The following is a 26,136-nucleotide window of genomic DNA, read 5'->3' as shown; positions in this document are numbered from 1 at the left end:
CAGATTATCACCAAACTCTGTGTGAAAAGGATTGGTGCGTGTAAGGAGGAGAACGATACAGGTACGGTCCCGGGGCGCAGTGGAACACGGTGTTCCTGATGGATGGATTTACTGGCTCAATATTATAGGCTTTTTAGGTTGTTTGTCTGCATTGGAAATTCCTTAATTGGAGATTCAACTAAGGCAACGAAATAATTGTTAGATCAACTATTGGACATGTCATTGTATTTAGAAGGGATTTATTATTTTATTATTATTTATGATTTTTTTATTTATGTAGGCCTATTTTCGTTTGCTTGTGATGGGAGCAGGATAAATTGACAGTTTACAACGGAATAGGCCCGCTGATTATGCTTTGAAAATGTTTTGTAATTATAAGAATACTCGTTGGAATAACAGGACAAACAGTAGGCCTACATCTAGAAAAACCTTAGGGCCTATACACTATTCAAAAGGGTTGAAGCCTCATGTAACCATTTCCGAAGAGATGAGCTGTCTGTTAACGACCGTTATTTGGGTTTTTACTGGTTTGGAGTCGGATATAACAATGTTGATATTGGTGGAGTCTGTCCAAATCTGATATGTCTCGATCTGAAATTCATATAGTGGGTGTTCAGAGTTCAACTGTACTGAACACGCCCGAGCATCCGTTTTTAACGCATTTTGGTAACATTCTGGTGATTTAAAAAAAGATATATATATATTTTCCTCCTCCCTCTCTCTGTAGAAATGAACAGAGCTACTAAGACCCACATGACCTCTCCCATGTTCTTCCCTGGCATGGGTATGGCCCCTTTCTTCAAGGTGACCCTACACACACACACGCACACACACACACACACACACACACACACACACGCACACTCTCTCTCTTTCACACACACACACACACACACACACACTCTCTCTCTCTCTTTCACACACACACACACACACACACACACACAGACACAGACACAGACACAGACACAGACACACACACACACACACACACACACAGACACAGACACAGACACAGACACACACACACACACACACAGACACACACACAGACACACAAGCACACACACACACAGACTAAGTTGTGTATGTGTTCCCTAGGTGACCGTGTTCGAGCAGGAGCACTTCCAGGGCAAGTGCCAGGAGTTCACCTCCGAGTGCTGCAACATCCAGGACTGTGGCCTGGACAACATCCGCTCTATCAGAGTGGAGAGTGGAGCGTGAGTCTCACACCCTGTCTGTGTGTTTGTCTGTGTGTGCGTGTGTGTGTGTGTCTATGTATGTTTGAATGTGCATGCACTGTTGATAATTGACCAGTAGAGTATAGGGTGTTGTAGTTGTCCCTGTCACGGTACTTGACTCTGTTATCCAACATAACTTTTCTCTCTCTCTCTCTCTCCCTATCCCCCTCTCCCTCTATCCACGTGTCCTTCCCTCCCTCTCCCTGTAGCTGGGTGGGCTTTGAGCACCATGACTTCCAGGGCCAGCAGTTCATCCTGGAGAGGGGAGAGTACCCCCACTGGGACGCTTACGCCGGCTCCCTGTCCTACCACGTGGAGCGCCTCATGTCTCTGCGCCCCGTCTACTGCGCTGTGAGTCCCTCCCTGTGTGTGTGTGTGTGTGTGTGTTTGTGTGTGAGATACAGAGAGTGAGAGAGAGAGAGACACACCGATAGACTATGCATCTTGTGTGTGTGTGTGTCAGAGAAAGAGGCATAATTTTATTCTATGCATCTCATTTCTGTGTGTGCGTGTGCGCGTGTCTAACCCTCTCTTTCTCTCCGTCTCTCCCCCAGTCCCACCAGAGCAGCCGTATGATGATCTTCGAGAAGGAGAACTTCTTTGGCCGTAGCGCTGAGCTGTGTGATGACTACCCCTCCCTCAGGGCCATGGGCTGGTGCATGCCTGAAGTGGGCTCCATGCATGTGCAGTGTGGCGCGTGAGTCAACACACACACACACACACACATACACACACACACACAGCCCTGGAGAAGAACTCTCACTGTCTGGAGGGCACATACACTCACCGGCAACATACCCGCACCCACAAACTCACACACGTGATTATTATTCATTGTGAATCCTAGACATTAAATTGCAAGTTAGTTATCCTAACTCTAAACGATGAGTGTAAAACATAACGCAATGTGTTGTGTCACCAGTACATTTAAAGCGATGAGCAATACACAATTCAAACAACACATTTTCCCTCCCTCCCTCTCTCCCCCTCCCTCCCCCTCCCTCCCTCTCTCTCTCTCTCTCCTCTCCCTCCCTCCTCTCTCATGCAGCTTCGTGTGCTACCAGTACCCCGGCTACAGGGGCCAGCAGTACATCATGGAGTGTGAGAGGCACAGCGGAGACTACCAGCACTGGAGGAACTGGGGCTCTCACTCCCAGACCCCCCAGATCCAGTCCATCCGCCGTATCCAGCACTGATAAGACCCTCGGTCGCCGTCAGAAGCTACTGAAAACCCACCAGTCAAAACCACCACAGTCACGCAGTTTACCCAGAGTATCAGTCCCGTTAACGTCCACTCATCATCACCTCGGTCACATTCAAATACTCCGTTCAGTACTCATATTAAATGCTCGGCCACAGGGTGTTTACGTGTCAGTATCAGTGCCACTCGCGTCAGTCAGCGCACCAGGACTCCTGTCATTCCAGTAACACGTGTAGAGGATGGTTCCTGTAGCGTTCCGCTAGGAAGTGTGTCCGTTACACATCAGGGACATTGGACAACCAACCACCATGAACAGCAATAACTCGTAGTGAGGAGGAGATGATCACTACTGAACAATAAACTCATGCTGACCTCAGATCTGTGTTGTGTGTGTTTCTTTTGACTCAATGTGTGTGTGTGTGTGTGTGTGTGTGTGTGTGTGTGTGTGTTAGAGTGGGGGTGGGGTGGGGGGGGGGGGTGAGAGAGAGAGGGAGAGGGAAAGAAAGAGTGCGATACAAAGCAATGATAAGACAGTTTACTCTTTGTGTGTGTCTGTATACACTTATGAGTGTATTCAGTGTTAGAGAAGCTACTCTGATGCATTTAACAAAATTACCAATTACAGTCAAATTACCATGGTATCTTTTGACTATTTTGCTTTGGCTACACATTAACCTTTGAATTTCCGAAACAATGTGCCAGACCATATAATATTTAGATGAATATCTGAGTTTTTATTGTGCAGCTACGTAACTATTGGGTTATGACTACTTGTTCACAAATGACCAATTACTTTAAAATGGAAGAAGTTAAACTACAACAAAGTAATATAGTTTGCCAAACTAAAGCTTGTCTGAGAAAAGTAATTCACTACATCGAAGCTACTTTGTCCAACACGCAACAAGTCAGTTACTGAACAATGACAGAAACTGAACAACTGAAACGGTCAGATATCACTGAGGAAGAGAAAGAAGTGGGGAGACGGGAAGCAAAGAGGGTAGTTTAACTACCTCCAAGCTACAGCAAAATGTAGTTAAACTAATAGTTGAGATACAGTACCGTCAGGAAATATATATTTATTTATTTTACTACTTTAATATCCTTAGCCAAGACTTACCAAGGGCATGTGTTCAAGTCAATGATGAAGCAACTACAGTGGCATCTTTTCAGCTCAAACTATGGTAAGGCACAATCATTGTAAGCACATGTCAGGCAGTTCTACAGTTTTCAACAGCATTTTGCTTGGAAACCAAACCACCCACTATCATGCACCAATTAGTACCATGTATCACATACTTCACACTGAGAGCAGAGTCAGCGTCATGCACACAAGATTCACACTGAGCAAGTGTTGAATGTACCTCATTGAGTAAGAATATACTTAATTAATCTTTCATTTTTCATAAAGAAAAAAATCCGTCAAATTACCATGAGTTCCAGTCAAATGACGATGGTATCTTTTTACTATTTTGCTTTGGCTACACGTTGGCCTACCAATGAACTGTGTCAGTGAAGGCTGTGTAGGCTGTTTCTTGCAAGGAATTATAATACAAATGAATAGCTATAATGGACTCCTTAGCACAACTGATAGAACAACTGAATGTTAATGTAGACCTAATTTAACCTATTTAACACTCATCTAACCTATCTAGCACACCGACAATCATGCCATGTACTAAACTGTTTTTGTACAGTTATTTTACAATCTTTGAAGCGGCCCTCTCTACCAGCAGGTAGCCTATAGCAATGGCAGCAAAAGTCACTTTTAGTGTCAAAAGATACCATGGTAAGTCTTACTTCTCATGCCTGAAGTGGGCTCCATGCACGTGCAGTGTGGCGCGTGAGTCAACACACACACTCACAGAGACTCACAGACACACACACACACACACGCACACATGCCTGGAGAAGAACTCTCACTGTCTGGAGGGCACACACACCCACCCACAAACTCACACACGTGATTATTATTAATTGTTTCTGTCCACTGTTATCCACTGTTTCTGTCCTCAACGAGTTATTGTGCGGAAGACTAGTCTTTAACTTCCAAGGTTTTCCAGGTTTTCCAGGAGGCGTGGGAACCTTTTTGACCAATGAGATCCATTCTAGGCATAGCTCTTGACAATTGAGGGGGACAAGAGCACCCCCAGAGGCAAGATCCCCAACAATGTAACATAAAACAATGCAAAATGGCACAATTTCAGACCCTTCAATAGAGCAACACATTCACTTCACTCACAACACCTGAACAAGATAGCATCACATATATTCATTACAGCCAAAGTAAACAAGTTTAAACAAAGCAATACAGCACAGTGAGTGAAACAACACAAATACAAATGTTTGAAATATTGTATCCTGTAAAAAGTACCAGTGACAAACAATGTGGCAGCCCACCACAGTCTAATTTGTCTCGCCATAGTCTCAAAACGAATCGAAAATATTTTGACATGCGAGAGACACAATTTTGACACAAGCGACGTGATCTTTGGTATTCGCACTGCATGTACTGTAGGTCCGTAACATTTAGCGCCATCAATAATCCTGCCTTCCCGTTCTCTTCTTGAGCCTTCTCTCTCTCTCTCTCTCTCTCTCTCTCTCTCTCTCTCTCTCTCTCTCTCTCTCTCTCAGAGCTCCTCTCTCTCTCTCTCTCTCTCTCTCTCTCTCTCTCTCAGAGCTCCTCTCTCTCTTTCTCTCTCTCTCTCAGAGCTTCTCTCCCTCTTTCTCTCTCTCTCTCTCTCTCTCTCTCTCTCTCTCTCTCAGAGCTCCTCTCTCTCTTTCTCTCTCTCTCTCTCTCAGAGCTTCTCTCTCTCTCTGTCTCTCTCTCTCTCTCAGAGCTCCTCTCTCTCCCCCCCCTGTTCGTACCCATCATTGTGCCTCCTTCGACGTCCCCTGACTCCGCCCCTCCTAGCCATTGGCGAATCAGAGCCCTGTGACCCTGCGTCTCCGGCCAAGTCTTCCCTGACCAGTCGTTCCTCCCCCTCTTCATCTTCATCTTCCTCTACATCCGCATCGCTCTTCTCTGAGTCCGACTCGTCCGAGTTGTCCTCTTGCAGGTAGCGGTAACCTTTGACCTGCAGGAAGTGAATTGTCAAAAATCGGTCGGACGTCACAGAATATGACGCAATCAGAACACGGAACGCCACGAGTGTGCTCACTGACACGGATGCAAGAGTAGAGATAGTGATTGGTTACCTTGTGCCGGGGGCGGGGGATACGAGGAAGTCTGAAAGGAGTCTTGGCAGTCAACAACCTCTCCATCTTGCAATAGCAGAAACACGCCAACAGCAACATGACCAATAGGATGGCGAGTTTGGCCTGAGGAGGAGGGACAAGAAGAGGAAAGAGAGTAAAACAGAGTGCAATAGCTACACACCTCACACGCACACACGCAACCACGCACGCACACACACGCGTGCACACACAGTGCGTACCCTCATAGGGAATCCTGTCCACAGGTAGACGATGAAGATGGCGATAGCCTGCCACCAGTGGTAGATGGTGAAGACAAAGTCTAGTCTCTCCTTATCCTCGTACAGCATACCCAGGAGGGCTGAGAGACAGAGAGAGAGGATCATCATCATAAACTACAGAAACCTACTAGCTCATTGAACATTAATTAATGAATGAAAACCTATTATGCCAATGTCAACATTTTTATGATACAAACAAAAAAGAGTACACTGTTAACTCACTGCTGAAGCCTACAATTACTCAGTTTGAGAGAAAACTTGAAGCTCACAGTACTTCCTGCTGGGACCATATATATATATATATATATATATATATATAGCTATATATTATATTGAAAAATGTATGCACTCACTGCAATGTAAGTCAGATTAATGGCATATTATTATATTATTATTACATATTATATATTAGTATGAAAAGTGCTTTGAGTAATTCTATCATCATCATCATCATCATCATCATCATGCATAATGTACAGCAGCAGGTAAACAGAACAGAGGCCAGTACTGACTGCTGAGTCCAGTCTTGTTGAGCGCCGTGCCCAGTCCCCACAGGGCCGCTAGCACCAGGAGCTGAGGCAGCAGGCTGGGGGTGCGGGGGTGCGGGGACCAGCACATCAGATACACCAGCAGGCCCAGGTGCACTACGGCCCCCCCCAGCAGGATGACGGAGCGCAGGGGCACCTCCACACCAACCCCTCGCAGCGTGACGGAGCGGGGCAGACACAGGAGGGACAGGGAGAGGGTGGAGAAGACGGAGCAGGAGAGGCCGTACACGCCCACCAGCAGCCACAGCCACTCCAGGCCCAGGGCACACACACCATAGGACTGCGGAGGGGGAGGGGGGGGGGGGGAGGTTAAGGATGTTGGGCAAGTACAGTAGACTGCAATTTCTACTAGCCTGGGTCATATTCTACCAGTCCACTGTCCAAGACATTAAACGGCTAAAGCAAAAATAACAAAGATACATAATATTTTGATTAATATTTGATCTGCTACACAGTTTTCATTTCCCATGCATGTATGACTGTTACATGGCATGGGTTATGACTACTTTGCTGTTAATTTGGAATTAAAAATGTTCACAAGCCATCTTTCGCCTCAAGTCTTCGGGCTAGCTTCATTTCCATCCTTAGACTTCCCTAACAGTTACATGTCCAATATAATACAAACAAACAAATAGAAACAATAGAAGGAGATGTGACAGTGACCGGCGCCCTCACAGAACGACTGGTCCGTACCAGGGTGAGTCCGCTGATGGCGAAGAGCATCTCGAAGCCGCTGTAGATGAAGAAAGGGCAGAGGAGGCGCAGGCGGTAGTCTCTCAGATGTTTGAAGGGCAGCTGGAAGATGTTGCCCCAGCCGATGCTTCTCAGGTCGATCTCCTCCGTGGGGCGGTATGCCGGGCCGCACAGCGCTAGGAACTGTGGGTAATCAGAGGGGCAGGGGCGGGGGGGACAGTGGGTCATAATGATGAGAATAGACCTGCGGTCTTACCTGTTTATTTGTGTTTTTATCTATTCATGCATTTATCCGTATCTTTATCTTTAGGTTTATTTATCCTATGTGTCCTTTATTTGTTTTCACTGTCCTACTCCAGACAGTAAACCTATTGGTATATCTTTTGGACAGTACCATCCTGTTGCCACATACCTGTATCTTTCAGACATAACTATTAGTGATATACAGTACACACTGTAACGTTAAGAGAGTGCGCATCATATCGCGATATGTTTGATGAATGCTGGCTAACTGACTGGTGGGTGTAATTAAGGGGAGGTCCTTACGATGATCATGGCCAGGAAGGCGGCTGCCATGAGCACGCTCTCCACCTGGATGAGCAGCACGGAGCGAGGCAGACGGTACAACACGGTCTTATTAAAGCCACGAATCACACCGCTGGCGTTCGCACCTGACAGACAGAATAAGTATAATCATTTTTTTGCTTTGGCAATGTGAGGTGATGTCTTTATTGTGCCAATCCAGCTCATTGAATTTAATTGCGAGACAGAGAGAGGTGGTGACAGAAGAGTGGGAGGAACTATATCATTTCATATTTTCGCAACTCTATATACGACCAAAGGATTACATGTTCTGGAAAACGATTGTATTTCTTTCATGCAAGAGGACACCCATACAAACCTTTGAAATGCCCTGAAGTAACAACAGAACAGCTCCCAAAATAATACAAACACGTTTGGAACTGGTATAGAACCAAAAGAATGCAGCCATTTTACCGCACTCGTTGACTCGACTCAGAGTGTGGTTGTAGTTGTCCAGGTAGTCATGGAGGAACAAGCGCATGGGGAACTGCGCAAACACAAAACTCAGCTGGAGGGAAAAGAGAGAAGAGGGAGTCATAACAAAAACTACCCCCCGCCAACACACACTTCTTTCTTTAAACTCTTCTTGAAATCGTTATCTCTATTTTGAGGCTTTTGGGGGTAGTGGTGGCATAGTGGATAGATGAGTTGGACTGGTGATCAGAAGGTCATGAGTTCAAATCCCACCTGGGAACACCATCACTAGTGTGACCTTGAGTAAGGCACTTAGCCCTAAGTTACTCCAGGGAGACTGTCCCAGTAATCTCGAACTGTAAGTTGCTTTGGCTAGAAGAGTCTGTAAATGGTTAAAAGGTCAAACGTAGTAGTACACACACACACACACACACACACACACACAGTGACGACTCACGTGGAAGATGATGAAGAACACAGATTGGAAGATGATGACGTAGCGATGGCTCGCCCCTTTGGGCAGTTTCTTCTGTTCCTGAACATGCTCGTCCTTGTAGTTGACATACTCATAGTACTGCTGTGCCATTCTGATAGTGTGAGTGTGTGTGTGTGTGTGTGTGTGTGTGTGTGTGTGTGAGTGTAGGGAGAGAGAGAGAAAGAGAGAGAGAGTGTGTGTGTGTGTGTGTGTGTGTGTGTGTGTGTGTGTGTGTGTGTGTGAGCGTAGAGAGAGAGAGAGAGGGACAGAGGGTAAGTGACACTGTGAATGGCCATATTATTGAGACAAATAGTCGTTTCGTGTTTCTCACCTTGTGATGTAGTTCCCCAAAGAGGCCCACAGTGGAACTATGGCTACACCAATGGCCACGGCCGATGGTACCAGGGTGTAGTATCTCTCCCAGTAATTGGTCGAGACAAAGAGCGCATAGATTCCAGAGGCTAGGAACATCATCCACTTGGTTCCCAGGAACCTGAGAGAGAGAGAGAGAGAGAGAGAGAGAGAGAGAGAGAGAGAGAGAGAGAGAGAGAGAGAGAGAGAATGAATGATTGATAATGAGGAGTGTAACCAAATAGCATAGAAAGAGAGAAGGATGAAAGAGAGAGAGAGATATTAGTGTGTGTGTGTGTGTGTGTGTGTGTGTGTGTGTGTGTGTGTGTGTGTGTGTGAGCAAGGTTACATTATTCTGCTTTCCACATGCGAAAGCCAACAACTTTGTGTGTGTGTGTGTGTGTTTGACTGTATAAAGAGTACAACGAAATGTATTTATGCACAAGCCTTGCTCAAGGACACTTGGCCAGCCGGGACTCGAACCGCCGACCTTGCGATCATTAGAGCCACAACCGCCCCTATATATATATATATATATATACTATACCTGATGAGCACAGGAGTGTAGAGCAGGCCTATGACAGGCGTTACATTGATCCCCATCAGCATCTTATGGTCAATGTCCTCCAGTCCTAGACTGCCATACTTCACCTCCCTGTATGTCTCATCATAGTGCAGGATCAGCTGCATCTGCAAAAGGCCTAGATACCAACCCACGCGCACACACACACACGCACACGCACAACAGAGTGAATAAAACAAACACACACACACACTGACACTTTGCTATTGTTATGTCAAAGTGGTACATTGATGATGTACCCATGTAGACGCTGTAGACAATCATGGCCCCGACACTTGCTCCTAACACGTTCTTCACAACCGCCAGCCTCTTCCTCCTGTAGTACTTCCTCTCCTCCTCCTCTTCATCATACTCAGCCTGAGGGCCCAGGAACTCCTCCATCTGAGAGAGAGAGAGAGAGAGAGAGAGAGAGAGAGAGAGAGAGAGAGAGAGAGACAGGGGACATAGTTAGGGAGGATGCTATATCATTTTATTGGTTATTATTGGTACTTATTTACATTTTTACATATTTTCTGCATTTTCATACAATTATTTCAGATAATAAAATACTACTCAGACGTACACCTAGCACAATTAAAGGTCATCATCTTATTAACCGTTATTTTATCAGTCGAATGTTGCATTGCATCCAAGCTATGTCCTGACCGCTCACCTGTCCCTGTATGTTACCCTCTGGACCGACTGGCAGCAGGTCATTAATGTCACCGTTAGGGGGCGCATGCTGCTCCGCTTCCCTGTACACATCATCTTCTATGTCGGCTGCTGCCATCTGGCGGACAATAATAGAATAACATGAATATCAAATCTAAACAGTTCAACGGAAATAATGTATTGCATTGTAAACACACACATTGCAAAAAAACACACACATTGCAAAAAAACAAAACAGCGAAACTAAAGGTAGAACTAAACAGCAAAACTAGATTTTAAAAGTTAGAGCAACAAGTCTGGATGTAAACAGTCTGTATTAATCTACAGTTAATCTCAACATCTTCAATGCTTTAAATTCACTTGACTTGCAAAAAGAGAACATTTCTTTAGAAAGCCGTGATACAATGGCTGTTTGATCTGTGTGTATCTATATTTCAATGTATACATATATATAGATCTATATAAATAAAGCTTATTATTATTATTTGTTGCAGGAAGGTGGACGAATTGTATGACGTCATTCTATATCTGTGGACATAATTAGCCTTCATTTCAATGTTATTATGGCAAACGCGCATTTCAATCAAATACAAGCATAACACTCACCATATTGTTGTGCAACGACCGGGCTGCAAGTTCATTATCGTGCGTGTACCCATACAGCCGAATATTTTCACAACCCTGGCCTCATGTTCAATAAACATCATATGATACACTTCTCCTTTCTAGTGTATATGCAGATCTAAACATGTAACTCTCTCCAAGGAAATGAAACTTAGCTCTGACTACTTCCTTCTTTCGATTCGTCTTAAAGGTATAGTGGGTAATTACTGAAAGCCATTGTGCAACTGCAACATGATCTGCAGCACAACTATTACAATCTATCTGTTTAATTCGGAGATTAGAGAACATCTGAGCTGGCACTATCTAGTATCTATTTCATTTCATTGCCAATACGGTATCATGATTATCAGTACGCATTACTTCAATCCCATCACCAGTTCATGTTTTCAGGCTGGGAGTGCATGCATTATCTGCACCTGCCCACTGCTCATTTGCCAGCTACTGCACTTTAAATATTTTATCAACTAGCCCTTTTTTAAAAATTATTATTATTATTATTATTTTTCTTGTATTTTCTTTACCTTTTATTTGTACTGTTTTCCCCTGCTCTTATATTCACGTACACAGACTGACTAGTTGAAAGAGGTGTGCAAAAGAAAAAAACTGTAATGTTGATACTGACTGTGTAGCTGGATTTTTGGTGCAAGGTCTAGCAGAGACTGAGAACATACACAGAGACTGGGAACGTACACAGAGACTGAGAACGTACACAGAGACTGAGAACGTACACAGAGACTGGGAACGTACACAGAGACTGAGAACGTATAGAGTTTCTGGTTAAATGCTAACCCTAAATGTATTGTCAAGATAAAGTCTATAGTGGTCTATTGATAAAGTCTATAGTGGTCTATTGATAAGGTCTATAGTGGTCTATTGATAAAGTCTATAGTGGTCTATTGATAAAGTCTATAGTGGTCTATCGTTCAGAACTTGGGTAATGTGTTTTCACTAAATAAAGGTCTATAGTGGTCTATTGATAAAGTCTATAGTGGTCTATTGATAGTCTATAGTAGTCTATTGATAAAGTCTATAGTGGTCTAGTGGTCTATCGTTCAGAACTTGGGTAGTAATGTGTTTTCATCGTAAACACAATTGGGATTTAAGCTAGAAACAGGAGATATGATAGTGTCCCTGACAACAAATGCATAATACAGGCCTGGGAAGACTGTGATACTGTGTTTGTGGTGCATCTTGTAAGAACAAATGGTACTAGCCTCAACGATCCGGCAAGACAAGCTAGGATAGTTTGTGGGTAATTTCCTTGACTGAGAACGTACAGAGACTGAGACAGACCTTTTCCAAAAACGGATGTTTGTGGTGAAAACCAATGGGAAGTACAGAAAGACTGACCTTTACCTTTTCTTTTTGCTGTTTTCCCCTGCTTTAATATTCATTCTATGCATGTAAATGTTTTATATATGTTTTTTATTCACTTCATGTTCTTATTCCTGTTGTAAAGCACTTTGAGCTGCATTTCTAGTATGAAAGGTGCTACATAAATAAAGCTTTACTTACTTACTTACCCATTCTTATCCATGCTCAGAGCCCAGGTTTCAGTGGTATAGGATAAGTGTGTGTGATGTTCCTCCTGTTAGGGGTGGAGTCGGTAAAGGTATGTGGGACCCACACAATATGCATATTTGTGCTCTTGGATGGCATTAACACAATCAACTCAACTAATCAATAAACAATAAAGACCATTCATTCATTCATAATCAAGGGCTTGACATTTGAACCACTAAGTCCAGGAAGTAACATCAAAGAAGAAGTACTGTAGAATTAATATCAATATTTATTAGCATTGAATGTTGAACAAAAACAAAACGTTTCCAAAATGTCATGAGAGAAGACAATTTTCAACATGTAAAACAAACGCCAGAAACAGAACAGAACAGAAACAGAACAGAAGAACAGAGGAAGAACAGAAACAGAACAGAAACAGCCCGATCAATATTAACATGTATTGACACTGATAAGCATTCCTGCACTAGTATCAAACCAAGTGTAATCCATCATCATCACTATTATAACATGATCACAGAACAAAAAGGAACCCATCGACAACCTGTTTCTATGACGACTAGTCATACACAGTTCCAAGAGAGTGTATAACTGGCTGAATATTATGAATAGAATCTCTCTCCGGTATAAAAAAGGAATTTGCTTGGCTCAAACCACAAGTACAACCACAGTTCTTCTCCACACAGACATAAATAAGACATCAACAACCACTCCATTTCACCTTCTCTTGCCCCAAACTCCCTTCACACCACAACTCCCTATTCTGGTCAGGTCACATGGCCTGGAGTTCCCCCTCTCCATGCACCCACACCCACTGTACCTACCTACCTACCCCCTTGTTAAGGCCGGACGGCAGCTGCAAGGAAGAGTTCTGTAAATTACCTCCACATGTTTGCCTAACATGATAAGTATTAGGCATGTGTTCTAGATTTCAAATAGTTTCTTGAAGCTGGAGGAGGAAATCCTGCAGCCAGATTCAGTTTGGCCCTACTTAACCCCCCACAAACGGTTGTAACCCACCCCACCCCATCCCTCTCTTCTCAGTCTCAGTCTACTCGATACCGACGGCTGCCTTCCTCATGGTCTCCTCGTCCTGCACGGACAGCTCAGTGAGCTTGCGCCCCAGTCTTTCGTGGAGGTCCAGGTACTTGGCGACACACCGGTCCAGGCAGACCGCCTCCCCCTTGGACAGCTCCGCCTCATGGTAGTGGGGAGGCACACACTTTCTGTGGCAAGCGTTGGTCATTCTGGAGGAAGGAGGCGATAACACAAATCAGACGAATGTCAGAACAGTGCAATTACAAAGGAAACACAGGCTACAAACAAGAGACAATGCATAGATGCATGTAACAAGCTGCCAATGCGTCATGTCATTCAATAACATCATAACCGATTGCTTTAGTCTGACAGCTAGCTAGCTAAAGCTGGCTAATCGGCGATTTACATCAGTGCACTAATCATCACCAAAACCCGTTAAAACAAAAGCAAAACTACAAATCTTCCGGGAAGACACACTGACATTGGCAACTATTAGATTATTTCGGTGGAAAGCAAGCAAGCTAGTTAGCATTACCGATTGTACATGTCAGCCATCATTTCCACTTCTAGCTCCGCCGCCAATTGCTGTGCCTTCATGGGGTCCATGTCTGCGTTTTGACTGCTCCGGACCAGACTTTCCCCAAGATGTGAAAGACCAAATCACCACTTTCTGGAGAAGGGTACAGCTGGATATACTTGACTGTCAGCGGCTCACCAACTGGCACGACCCGTACTCAACGTAACCTTCAGCTTCAGCGGAAAAACACATGTGTTCCCCCGGTCAGGAAAAACGGTCACCCACTTCCGCTGTCAATAAAGTTGTACATTCAAACATCTCTCAAATCCATAATATGGCAAAGATAGGTGGCAACAAAAAAAAAAAACTCTGGTTGCACCTTGGTGGAATCACAATTAAGAACCGATTACATGGATAGTTGCCAACGGTGTTGTGTGAACTTTTTTTTATTTTTACTGTGTAAATCTTTGGTTTACTTTTTTTACACACATTTTTACCTCAGAGGGAAGGTATTGGAACAGGCTCTGGAAAAATTAAACTCACTCTTGTTTGACAATTCACATTGCAATCAATTGAGAGCGAACATTACATAACAATAATACTTTTCAAACACTGACTATAACAGGTTTATGCATACTTGTACACAATAGAGAACATAAATCTATGGGATAATTGAGATTTAGTTGGCCCAAGCAAACCTCACAACTATGACCGACTGTATGACCACTATCCCGTAGGAGTGAATTCTTGTGGTTGCCAACATAGGGGAGCTGGACCCCACATATCCACAGTTGTGAGGTCTGCTGGGAATAAGCAAACCAATAACAACAATAAATATTAAACACTAAATGTAATAACAAACATATATTCTATTGTCACAAAAGGTCTTGCACACTAATAGGCTACCACTCAAGAAAACACAATTATAGAACATAAGACAGCACTGTAGTAATTTGACAAATTGTAGTGTTAATTCTAGAGGTGACCATTATAAGCGCTTATAATTTCAGTCTGACTGGCTGAATTCTTAATTGGGATAAAACCATGAAATTCAATTAAACAAAAGAGTAGTTAGTGTGACAAGCCTGTTAAACAACTTGGCTGATGCTGCTTTGTAGCAAAATTCATTGACAAGTATCATTGACTTTCATACTTGAGGTTTCAAAGTTACCAGTATGTGGTAGGTGCTTAGACTACCTAATCTCCAATTACATCAACATCGTTTTCCTCGTCATCTTCTTCTTCTTCTTCTTCCTCCTCCTCTTCTTCCCCAGTCAGTTCAGTAGCCCCAAGTTCCGCCCCCAACAATCTTGGAGAGCAAGGAGAGCACACTAGAATGTCCACATCCTCATCCTCATTATCCTCATCATCCTCCTCCTCCTCCCAGCTTCCAGTGGACCTGGTAGTGACCTTGCTGGATCCCAGAGCAGGGGGATGAGTTACCTGACAGGTCTGTAAATTCAAATGGCGGACCTCCATTTTGTTTTTTTGTGGGAGGTGCATGTGGTCATGGGTGAGGCCCTGCAGCATCAATTCTCTTGCATTGCTGTTCACCTGCAAACCTGTTCAGAAAAGCAGAGAAATACAGTATAGAAATCACAGGAGGTTGCGATGTGTTCTGTACAGTACTAATGTTATACTATTCGTTTACAAACATCCCTTGTAATGTTCACTTCTATTACTGTCTGACCATATGTTGAAGATATGTGTGAAAATAGGTCAATATAAAATGATAAAATCTTCCAGCTACACAGTAAAAAACTATTTTCTGTTCTGCAGTACTGGCAGAACATCACCAGCTAATGTACCCAGTGTCTGGTGGGATCAATGGGTCACGAACAGATTTCAAACACTTTTTGTATGCAAAGGACTGTCGACCAAATACTAAAACATGAGTGCTTAATTTGGAAATCTGTCCCATTACTTTTAATTTCGACATAGAGGGACCATGTATACAAGAGATGTAATTTCTGAATGGTGAAACATGTACACAAAATGCTTCACTGTCCCTTATTTATGCAGAGTACTGTATACACTACATTATTTGTTGTATTTTAACGTTAATAATAATAATAGACTTATATAGTGCTTTTCTTGACACTCAAAGACGCTTTACAAACGGAAAAGATTGAGTAGTAAAATAAAAAGAAACAAAGAAAATAAAGGGGTAAGTATAGGGGTCTAATTAATTAAAAAGGGGAAAGTATAGGGGTCTAATTAATTTTTAGATTACTAAATCTAAAGTGTCTTTGTAGGACAATCTACTCTGTATACTGCAATTACACCTAGATTTCTGGGCCCTCTCTCGACCGGCATTTTTTGAAAAGTGATCTATGATATCTATACATCATATCTATCATATCATATCTATCATATCTATACATTATCATATTATAACAACATTAACAACACACACTGAATTAATTGCAAATATATTTAGGCCTACCTGAATCAGGATTTAAAGTTGGACACTCCTCCCATCTTTTATCTATCCCCAGACTGACTTCCTTTTCTACACGCACATCAACCTCCTCTTCTTCTCCTGCGCTCACATGCTCTTTGGCTGCATAAACCAGCGTCTGATGGACCCCACTGTCCACGGCCATCTCTTCACTGGAAATGTCCATCTCGACCGCCACTCTTTCCGTCACCTCTTGTTCAATTGCGTTGCTTTCTAGCGACTGGATAGTGCCTTTGTCCATCACCTTCATAGATTCTTTACCACTGTTGTCTTTTTCAGTTGGTTCCACCAATTTCGCTTCACGTTGTTTCTCTCTTTCTGTTTCACTTGTCTGTTTGTTCTCTGTGCTTTTGTCTGACTTTGTCTTCTGGTAACTCTGCTTCAGGATTTCTTGGAACTTCTTCAGAGTAACCACGGGCATCCGCTTTGAGGGCGTCAACTTGTTTGCTGGGTTTCTCACTTTGTCTTTGTTCACCTGCAAACCTGTTCAGAAAAGCAGAGAAATACAGTATAGAAATTACAGGAGGTTGCGATGTGTTCTGTACAGTACTAATGTTATACTATTAGTTTACAAACATCCCTTGTAATGTTCACTTCTATTACTGTCTGACCATATGTTGAAGATATGTGTGAAAATAGGTCAATATAAAATGATAAAATCTTCCAGCTACACAGTAAAAAAACTATTTTCTGTTCTGCAGTACTGGCAGAACATCACCAGCTAATGTACCCAGTGTCTGGTGGGATCAATGGGTCACGAACAGATTTCAAACACTTTTTGTATGCAAAGGACTGTCGACCAAATACTAAAACATGAGTGCTTAATTTGGAAATCTGTCCCATTACTTTTAATTTCGACATAGAGGGACCATGTATAAAAGAGATGTAATTTCTGAATGGTGAAACATGTACACAAAATGCTTCACTGTCCCTTATTTATGCAGAGTACTGTATACACTACATTATTTGTTGTATTTTAACGTTAATAATAATAATAATAGACTTATATAGTGCTTTTCTTGACACTCAAAGATGCTTTACAAACGGAAAAGATTGAGTAGTAAAATAAAAAGAAACAAAGAAAATAAAGGGTAAAGTATAGGGGTCTAATTAATTAAAAAGGGGAAAGTATAGGGGTCTAATTAATTTTTAGATTACTAAATCTAAAGTGTCTTTGTAGGACAATCTACTCTGTATACTGCTATTACACCTAGATTTCTGGGCCCTCTCTCGACCGGCATTTTTTGAAAAGTGATCTATCATATCTATACATCATATCTATCATATCATATCTATACATTATCATATTATAACAACATTAACAACACACACTGAATTAATTGCAAATATATTTAGGCCTACCTGAATCAGGATTTAAAGTTGGACACTCCTCCCATCTTTTATCTATCCCCAGACTGACTTCCTTTTCTACACGCACATCAACCTCCTCTTCTTCTCCTGCGCTCACATGCTCTTTGGCTGCATAAACCAGCGTCTGATGGACCCCACTGTCCACGCCCATCTCTTCACTGGAAATGTCCATCTCGACCGCCACTCTTTCCGTCACCTCTTGTTCAATTGCGTTGCTTTCTAGCGACTGGATAGTGCATTTGTCCATCACCTTCATAGATTCTTTACCACTGTTGTCTTTTTCAGTTGGTTCCACCAATTTCGCTTCACGTTGTTTCTCTCTTTCTGTTTCACTTGTCTGTTTGTTCTCTGTGCTTTTGTCTGACTTTGTCTTCTGGTGTCTCTGCTTCAGGATTTCTTGGAACTTCTTCAGAGTAACCACGGGCGTCCGCTTTGAGGGCGTCAACTTGTTTGCTGGGTTTCTCACTTTGTCTTTGTTCGCTGGAGTTCCCTCAGTTCTCTCTAGACTTGAGGTCTGTTTTAAACCAAAGGGCTGGGGTTCTGGACTGCGTCCAATCAAATTGCTACAACATCCTGAGTGAACTGTCTCCTCTCTGAAAACGGGGGAAGTTTTCTGAAGACTTGACTCAGGTTTGTCCTCCACAACACTCTTCTTCATTCCCTCCTCTTCAACAAGTCTCTCCCTGAGCCTTAACGACTTCCTGTACTCTCTCTTTGACGTTTCCCTCTCTTCTCCTGACTCCTCTCTTCTCCTCTTATTAGTGACAGTTTCCCCGTCGTGGCCTTTGCTTGAGGGAACTGAATAGACAGGGAAATCGTTGTCTTCTGGACGTATCTTCCGAGGTCTTCCTCGTTTCCGTTTTGGGGGTTCCATGGTGACCAGCCCAGCTACCGTAGCCATAGTATTGAGGCTGGATGATTTAGCTTTTTGGCAAGTGTTGGTGTCTTCATGATAATGCTTTTTTTCACGCTGTCTTGGCATATTCCCTTGACTCTCTGCTCTTTGGGAGGGTTTCACTCCTTTATCCCTCACGAGGGGAGCCACCTTATCCCTCTGTCTGAACACCTCAGACACCTTACTCTGCAGATCAGGCTTCAGGGTCTCTCTATCCCCTGACAGTTCCTGCTTTAGCATGAAATCCTTCTTTTCCTTCTTGCAGATTCTCTCCCTCGTCCTGGTGCCTCCATCAACCCCACTCCTCTCAGACTGACATGGGTCTCCTGGCACTTGTCGTTTGGATGGGCAATGCCCAGCTGGGGCTACTAGAGGGAACTGTAGTTCTATTGGCGTCGGGGCAAGCCAAGGTGATGGCATCAACAAGGGCTGAGGAACTCTCTGAAAATTAGGTGTAGGGTGGGACTGCAGGGTGTGTTTCTCCGGCAACGGCTCTGTATATAGGGGAGAGAGACATATTGGCGTATATAGGGGAGAGAGACATATTGGCAGGCGCAGCTCCTCCCAACAGAGAACGTCATTGGATTCGGACTGGGTTTCACTTCCACTGTACAGAGATGACTGGAACTCTGGGAGGTGGTGTTCATTCCAAGAAGTGGCCTCTGGGTACGCAGGATGATGTGGTTCCAAAGCAGAAGCAGCTCCAGAGTAGGACACACTGTCTGTGGCTACATGCGCACCGGTCGGTTCACCTGGACCATCCTCTTCGATACTGGCTTGACTCGGAACAGTCTCTCCGCTTCTGCTTGGACATTCTACAAAGGGTGGATCGCAAGCACGCTCTCGGGCAGTTAGCTGATCGTCAGACAAGGCAGTACCTTGCCAGCATCCTCGATCTCCTTCCCCGATGTATCTGAAAGACGACGGACACCGCGAGGCAGCACACTGGTGGTGGGCATTGGATGTAGGATGGACCGGCGAGTTTATGCATCTGGCTTGGTTCTGGGGCGCAGGGGAGCTCTGGACACCTACACAACAGGAAGGGTGGTCAGACTGGCCACTTTAATTGGACTGCAGTTATATAGCTAAAGCGCTTTACAATGGCCTCTCATTCACACACACACATTCACACACAGATGGCAGCAAGCTATGGCATGCAAGGCGCGGGCCCGCTCATTGAGAGCAATTTGGGGTTCAGTGCTCCTGAGCCACAGCCACCCCAGAAAAATCAACACTGGGACAGTGGGGGATAGGGTGGAGGGATTGGCAGGTGACTGGAGGTGGAGATGATGGAGTGGAAGGCTTGGGAGGAAAAGAAGGAGAGAAACAGGGAGAGGGAAAAAGAGAAAGAATGAGAGAGGTGGTAGTTGCATGAGTGGTAGTTGCGTCAACATTAGGACTACCAACCAGTCAATAACATAGACCTAACTTCTAGCATCATAGATGTACAAAACTGTTGAAAAGTTGTTTTTCAAGGTTATGTTAGTTTACCCATCAGGGTTACGTTTGCCTTCATGCTCAGGAGTTCACCCTCCTGCCAGAGGAAGTCAGTGACCTTCAGTGTGTGGGCCATGTTGGTTAATGACTGACAATCTTGTTCTGTTTGATTATGAGGACATCTGATGATTACATGCATGCCCTCAGACGCACACAGACAAACACACAAACTTCATTTTAGCAGAGCAAATGAACCATCCTAAATGAGAGGAGAGTGGAGGCATCTCCAACTTCGTGGTGAATGTATCTAGTTACGGTAAAGCCAATGTGACATAATACAAACAAACACACAACAGAAAGAAAGGAAAGCAGTTCATGAATAAATGTTTTCAAGAGTCAAGATACCTGTTTCCGTAGACGAAATGTCATCACTTCTGGTCCCGTAGCCATGACAACAAGCGCAGAATGACGAGTCAACGGCGTGCATGCCACAATGCCTTGAGGTGTGGTCTGGATGTGGACACGCTGAGCCTCTGTTGTTTCTGTGGAGGTGCCTGTCACAGTTCGTATCCAGGACCGTAAGAGGTATATCATTCATCATATTATATAACACATCATTTAACAGGTCGTCATCCAAAAGCTCATCAGATTCTTCTACAGGGGGCAGGGGCAGGAGTAGGGTAGGATGGGTGGCAGAAGTGAGGTTTGGGGAGGGGGGGTTGAGGGAGGGTGGCTGGGGGTGTGATGGAGGGGACGTGAAGGGTTCAGGCGGAGGGGTGAGGGTCTCTGGTTCATGGACCCCATTGGGGAGAGCAGAGGAGGGGTTAAGGTGGACCTCAGAATGGATGATTTGGCTCTGCATGGTTTCAGCACCATCCTGCAAGGAGAGCACATATTTGTGAACATATTGATTTCTATTTATCGATGGATATACATGGCTTTAACCCATTTTATGAGAGGTCCTAAGTTGAGAAATTCCAGGCATAACAAGACATTTATAAATGAATTCTAGACATACTTTAATCCAAGAATTTCTCAAAGTCTGCTATAAACATTATATCCGGTTTCCCTACATTCTCATGTTGTTCTATTGAACATCAGCCAATCACTGACCTCGTGTTTAGAAAAAAATAAATAGTCTGAGTCTGAATTGGTCCATCGACTATAGATAGTATTCAAAGAACAATTCCCTCTTTTCTGCAGTTTTATTGTTACAATTATGTATTTTATCTCACTTGTATCCTTTGCTTTCCTGAGACAGACACAGAAGTAAGTAACACAATGATATTTTGACACTCACCTTTCTAAGGGCCGCTCTAACCGAACGCTTGTGACCAGGTGAATAAGAGCCATCCTTCTCCAGCACGCTGACAACCTGCCAGACCTTCCTTCTGGCCCTCCTCAGCCTGAGCTTGAGAGAGATCTTTGTCTCCATCGGCATGACTAGGCGCTTTCCCACACTTTGCCTCCTCCTCTCTCCTCCTTCCCCCAGTGTAAGCTGATCCATTTTCTGGATCACATCTCTCTCGACAGAGGGCTCCGGGTCCGCATTCTTCCACTGGAACGCGAGGCGGTCCCGATCGTCGCCCGGGGCGACGGGGACGGTGACGCCAACGTTCAGAATGACAGACGAGGAGAGATGTGTGACGTCATCAGCAGAATGGTTGGCCGTTGCGTTAATACTGGGTATCGAAGGGCTGGGAAGGGGAAGAGGGTTGATGTTTTGGGGCCTCAGGGAGGGGGCTGCTGGATAGGCTGTGTTCTGTGGGGGTGAAGTTGTGAGAGCCAATGAGGGTGGGGCAGGGACACAGCTGAGGAACGGAGTATCAGTGTGTTCATCAGATCTCACAGTCTGTGTCCCCGTGTCCACGTGTGTCTGCATGTCCATACAAGTCTCTCCGTCCCTCCTTCCCTCCATCACGGTCTGCACCCCGGTGTCTGGACTCCTCCTCTCCATCTCTCCATCCTCTGACTCATCCGTCTGCACTCCTGCCTCTCTACAACTCCTCCATCCTTCCTCATCCTTCTCCCCCTCCCTCCCCCGATCCTTCCATCCTTCCACCAACCTTATGCCCAGTCCGTAGGCTGCAGCCCTCACCTCCTCCTGCTCCTCCGTTCCCTCTCCCTCCAGTTTTCCAGAGTAGAGGAGTCCTACCAGCTTAAGCAGTGTCTGGGGCCCAACAGCCTGGAGATTGAGTGGGTGGATCTGCTTAGGAACGTGTGAGGAGGAGGTGGATAAAGCTCTTGACAGGTAGGGGCTGAAGGCAGCCAGGATGCATCTGTGGACTGGAACTGACGTGCCTGTAGGAGTAGGAAGAATGAAGTCACTGTCAGTGATCTGTTATATAAAATAAGTAACAATAAATTCATACCTCATCAATGATTAATATTACTAAGTCCTGTAATGAGATATATTGTATTGCATAAGAATAACCAAATCAATAGGCCTGAGGCCTGTTTTTTGTGGTCATAGGATACTTTACTTTATAAATAAATGATGAATAGCCTCAAGTCATGTTTTAAAAAGTAATAAAAGCATTTTGTTTTCCTCTTGCTGCTGCAATGTCGAGTAATTGAAGCCTAAGAATGTTACTCTCTTATAATGTGATGTAACAATAAACTTGATTCTGATTCTAATACTGGGTCTCATTATGACATAAGGGAGGTCACACTGGGAGGACAGTAAAGGGTTAAATAAAATGAAATATACATTTAATCCCCACACAACTCTCACCCTCAGTCTTCAGGGTGACATCACAGAAGAGCTGCTGTTTCTGCTGTTTCTGCAGCTCCCCCCTGAGTGTGGGCTCATAGTCAGGCAGGTGAAACTGCCACATCCTCACCTGTCACACTGAGAAGGGGAACAGAGGAGAAAGAGGGTGGTGGGGTTACAACGATGTGTGTGTGGGGGGGGGGGGGAATGATGGAAAGAATGTGAGAAAGTGAGGGGGTAAAGGGAGGGAGAACATAAGGGAAGGATATTAAATGGGGGGGAGAGAGAGAGAGAGAGAGAGAGAGAGAGGTGAAGGTGAGGGGTCAAGGGAAGGTGGGTGGGGGTCATTATGTCAAGAAAGAAACATTGACAACTTAACTCAGCTGTTTAAATTTACTTCATGAACACATTACGTAGGATAGTTAGCTTTAACTAATTATAATACACACTTGTCACAAAGCGAATGCATAGCTAATGCGAGCGGTTCCCATCACGAGTAAGGAGCTAGCTGGCTAAACTGTCCGGCACCGACACTTGAGTTGCAACCACGCAAATCATACCACGTCTATCTCAACCGGGCATTGGCTAACTAACTCAACCAAAGCATTGGCTAACTAACTCAACCAAAGCATTGGCTAACTAACTCAACCAAAGCATTGGCTAACTAACTCAACCAAAGCATTGGCTAACTAACTCAACCAAAGGCCCTCATTAGTTTTCTCTCACGCATGGGTGAAACACCATATTTTAACAATGATTGACAGCAGGCTAGCAGCCTCGCTTCAGCTGGGAGAGTGGACACGGTCCTGAGGGAAGAATTAGCCATCGAAGCTAACTCCGCACACACTTACCTTTCACTCGGACTAAATGCTGCTTGTTCGATACGGTTACGTTTTACTTCGACGTTTACTGGTATATTAACCACCATTTGCCGTGAAACAAATGATTAAAACGTTGATTCACGACTTGGTAAAAATGTAAAACTGTCCGCGAGATGTCGTCAACGGACTTTCTCTCCCGAGTTCAAAATCGCAAAAGGGAAGTTCAAGATCAGAACAGCGTCGTTTCGGGTTTGCGTTGTTAATAATATTAATATAATTATTAATAATGCATTTTTGTTGTATGCATTGTATAATAATATTAATTATAATTATAATTATTATAATAATAATAATAATACTTCAAGCAAGTTCAAGTTCATTCGTTTGACTGAGATGACCGTGACCTTTACCCCTGGGGGGTATTCCATCAACGTCGCTAAAGGAAAATCCAGGTTTATTTTGATCCAAATAAAATGCATTATATTATACAAATAAGGCTGGATATTTTTATAAATGTCACGGGATGTATAAAAAAAAAGAAAAAAAGCCTAGATTGGACATTGATGGAATACCCCTCTGGTGATGGAGACAATATATATGAGAATATGAGACTGCGGGTAGGGGTGTGCTGGAGCCTGGAGGAGGTCAGAGAGGTAGGAGGGTGCCATGTTGGTGAGGGCTTTGGAGGTGGTGAGGAGAATCTTAAACAGAATCCTAAATGGGACTGGGAGCCAGTGAAGGTTTTGGAATTTGGAGGACTGGAGTGATGTGTTCTCTGGAGTGGGTTCTAGTGAGCAAGCAGGCAGTGTTCTGTTGAGGACTCTGTTGGCGCCCCCAAATACAACACAGTAGTCCAACCTGGTGGTAACAAACGCATAGACAACCAGTCAACATATTTAAAAAAATCATTCTTTTTATTAAAAACAGTATTGCTAGTTACATATTCCATTCATGAGAGAAATGTGCAACTTTAAGAGCCAAGGCAAATATTAAGGATTACTCCAGAATCAGCTTTTTGATTATTTTTCTAATAACTGATGACCAACATAACTTGAGACTGAGCTTTTTTGTTGTTGTTGTTGTTGCTTGTTTTGTTTTTAATTAAAAGATATAAACTGTAAATGTTTTCAAACTGATTGCATATGCGTTCACCCACAATACCCGCAAACAATTAAACCCAAATCATAAAATATAAAAAAGAAATACATAAAACCATTAAATTTAACAAATATTCTCTTGTATATATAGTTAAATGTGCTTTTATTTTATTTATTTGTCTTAATCTAAATAGCAACTAGAATCAAAATCAGTTTTTTGCCTCCATAGATCAAGATTTAACAGATTTGTAAATTTAACCTAAGCTCCCATTCCACTTTTTAAAGAATGTTCTTGTTTTTACCACCTTAGCTGTAACTGTTTAGCCTCGACAGTTTTCAGATACTTATGTTAAATGTATTCATGTAGCCATTCCTTCGAGAAATGTGTCCGAAAGGCCTCGCGGATACTCACACAAATCAAGTGACATAATTGAATTGTCTGGATAATTACTTTTTACAGAGGGGTGCTGTCATAATGAGTTGGATTGTAATGTCTGTGAGGTATTTTGGACATTACTATGCAAATAAAAGGGCTATGGCCATTAGACGAAACAAAATATGTCTATGAAGCAAAAATACATAACGAAATACTGTCTGGGGTACTCCACTACAGCAAAAGTAAAGGTTAAACCGGTTTCAAAAATGTGGAACATCCCCTTTAGTCCCACGGCAAAGTTTCATACATTCCATGGGAGGTCTACACATTATCTATTCTCGAACCATCTCATTCTAGAATGTGGCTGCAAGGCAAATTGTGTTTTTTTAAATTATTATTATGAGTCAATGACAATTTGTAGTGTTGAATTGGCATGAAAAGCAAAACAATAAAAAAAAAGGAAAAAAAAAAAAGAACACACATTTACCCCTAGTGCTTTTAATTATCCACTCAGTAAATATCTACATCTTACTCGGCACTGAGAATATGCAGTCTACGGTACAAGCACTGTACTAAGGAACTCTGGAAACACAACCAACCGTAATGCGTCCTCTCTCTGTTACTGTTCTGCAGCCTTGAGTGACTGCCTGCCCTGCAGGGCATACCAGGGGGATTACTCAATACGCCAGGCTATTGCCAGAAAAAAAGAGAATATGTAACGGTTCAATATTCCGCATGCTTAACCTCTTAGGAATCCATAAAGAATCGAATTTGTAGCAAGGTTCTAGAATGTTGCGGCCATTGAATACACCCCATGGTAGACCCATTCTTGGCAAACCACACATTCCCGGGCCCACCCGTCCACCCGTTAAGACACATCAACGAGCGAGGCACTCCAGTTAGCCACACAGAAGGTTGTTAAAGGCAGTCACATTATTTACACATTAATATATATATATATATATTCATATATATATATATATATATATATATATATATATATATTCATATATATATATATATATATATATATATATATATATATATATTTGC

The 26,136-nt window shown here is 43.4% G+C and overlaps 4 protein-coding genes across 4 annotated transcripts; 1 reads left to right on the top strand and 3 right to left on the bottom strand.

The window, feature by feature from the left end:
* Positions 1-729: 729 nt before the first annotated feature.
* cryba1l2 (crystallin, beta A1, like 2) lies at positions 730-2,437 on the top strand (the record flags this gene model as incomplete). Its single annotated transcript, XM_080535171.1, has 5 exons — positions 730-804; positions 1,102-1,220; positions 1,451-1,592; positions 1,796-1,938; positions 2,290-2,437. The coding sequence occupies 5 exons, from the start codon at positions 730-732 to the stop codon at positions 2,435-2,437; spliced, it is 627 nt and encodes a 208-aa protein (XP_080391297.1).
* A 2,252-nt stretch (positions 2,438-4,689) lies between these two features.
* On the bottom strand, positions 4,690-10,921 carry unc93b1 (unc-93 homolog B1, TLR signaling regulator). Its single transcript, XM_080535157.1, has 13 exons — positions 10,819-10,921; positions 10,214-10,330; positions 9,801-9,942; positions 9,526-9,679; positions 8,959-9,120; positions 8,610-8,739; positions 8,153-8,246; positions 7,703-7,827; positions 7,157-7,339; positions 6,428-6,743; positions 5,877-5,995; positions 5,638-5,760; positions 4,690-5,516 (listed from the first exon to the last, which is right to left on the bottom strand). Exons 1-13 carry the CDS (start codon positions 10,819-10,821, stop codon positions 5,274-5,276), a joined length of 1,911 nt encoding a protein of 636 aa, XP_080391283.1. The 5' UTR covers positions 10,822-10,921; the 3' UTR covers positions 4,690-5,273.
* A 2,472-nt stretch (positions 10,922-13,393) lies between these two features.
* timm10 (translocase of inner mitochondrial membrane 10 homolog (yeast)) lies at positions 13,394-14,182 on the bottom strand. The gene is made up of 2 exons (XM_080535183.1): positions 13,931-14,182; positions 13,394-13,604 (listed from the first exon to the last, which is right to left on the bottom strand). Exons 1-2 carry the CDS (start codon positions 13,999-14,001, stop codon positions 13,409-13,411), a joined length of 267 nt encoding a protein of 88 aa, XP_080391309.1. The 5' UTR covers positions 14,002-14,182; the 3' UTR covers positions 13,394-13,408.
* Positions 14,183-14,444: 262 nt separating this feature from the next.
* On the bottom strand, positions 14,445-18,627 carry LOC308161181 (uncharacterized protein). Its single transcript, XM_080535158.1, has 3 exons — positions 17,736-18,627; positions 16,359-16,856; positions 14,445-15,474 (listed from the first exon to the last, which is right to left on the bottom strand). The coding sequence occupies exons 1-3, from the start codon at positions 18,616-18,618 to the stop codon at positions 15,110-15,112; spliced, it is 1,746 nt and encodes a 581-aa protein (XP_080391284.1). The 5' UTR covers positions 18,619-18,627; the 3' UTR covers positions 14,445-15,109.
* Positions 18,628-26,136: the final 7,509 nt, after the last annotated feature.

The sequence above is a fragment of the Nansenia antarctica genome (genome assembly GCF_963989245.1).
Source record: "Nansenia antarctica genome assembly, chromosome: 6".
Taxonomy (NCBI): domain Eukaryota; kingdom Metazoa; phylum Chordata; class Actinopteri; order Argentiniformes; family Microstomatidae; genus Nansenia; species Nansenia antarctica.
Note: the sequence above shows the minus strand (reverse complement) of the source record. Positions and strands in the feature narration are given on the sequence as shown.

Bases quoted from the DNA above. Each gene is read 5' to 3' on its own strand.
- unc93b1 (XM_080535157.1), bottom strand. The intron at 9,680-9,800 runs GTACATCATCAA...GTTGGTATCTAG, and splicing joins TGTCTACAGCGTCTACATGG to GCCTTTTGCAGATGCAGCTG. The intron at 5,996-6,427 runs GTCAGTACTGGC...TCTGTCTCTCAG, and splicing joins CAACAAGACTGGACTCAGCA to CCCTCCTGGGTATGCTGTAC.
- timm10 (XM_080535183.1), bottom strand. From the start codon at position 14,001: ATGGACCCCATGAAGGCACAGCAATTGGCGGCGGAGCTAGAAGTGGAA. The intron at 13,605-13,930 runs GTAATGCTAACT...TCCTTCCTCCAG, and splicing joins ATGGCTGACATGTACAATCG to AATGACCAACGCTTGCCACA.
- LOC308161181 (XM_080535158.1), bottom strand. From the start codon at position 18,618: ATGGAACCCCCAAAACGGAAACGAGGAAGACCTCGGAAGATACGTCCA. The intron at 16,857-17,735 runs GTAGGCCTAAAT...TTTTCTGAACAG, and splicing joins AACTTTAAATCCTGATTCAG to GTTTGCAGGTGAACAAAGAC. The intron at 15,475-16,358 runs GTAGGCCTAAAT...TTTTCTGAACAG, and splicing joins AACTTTAAATCCTGATTCAG to GTTTGCAGGTGAACAGCAAT.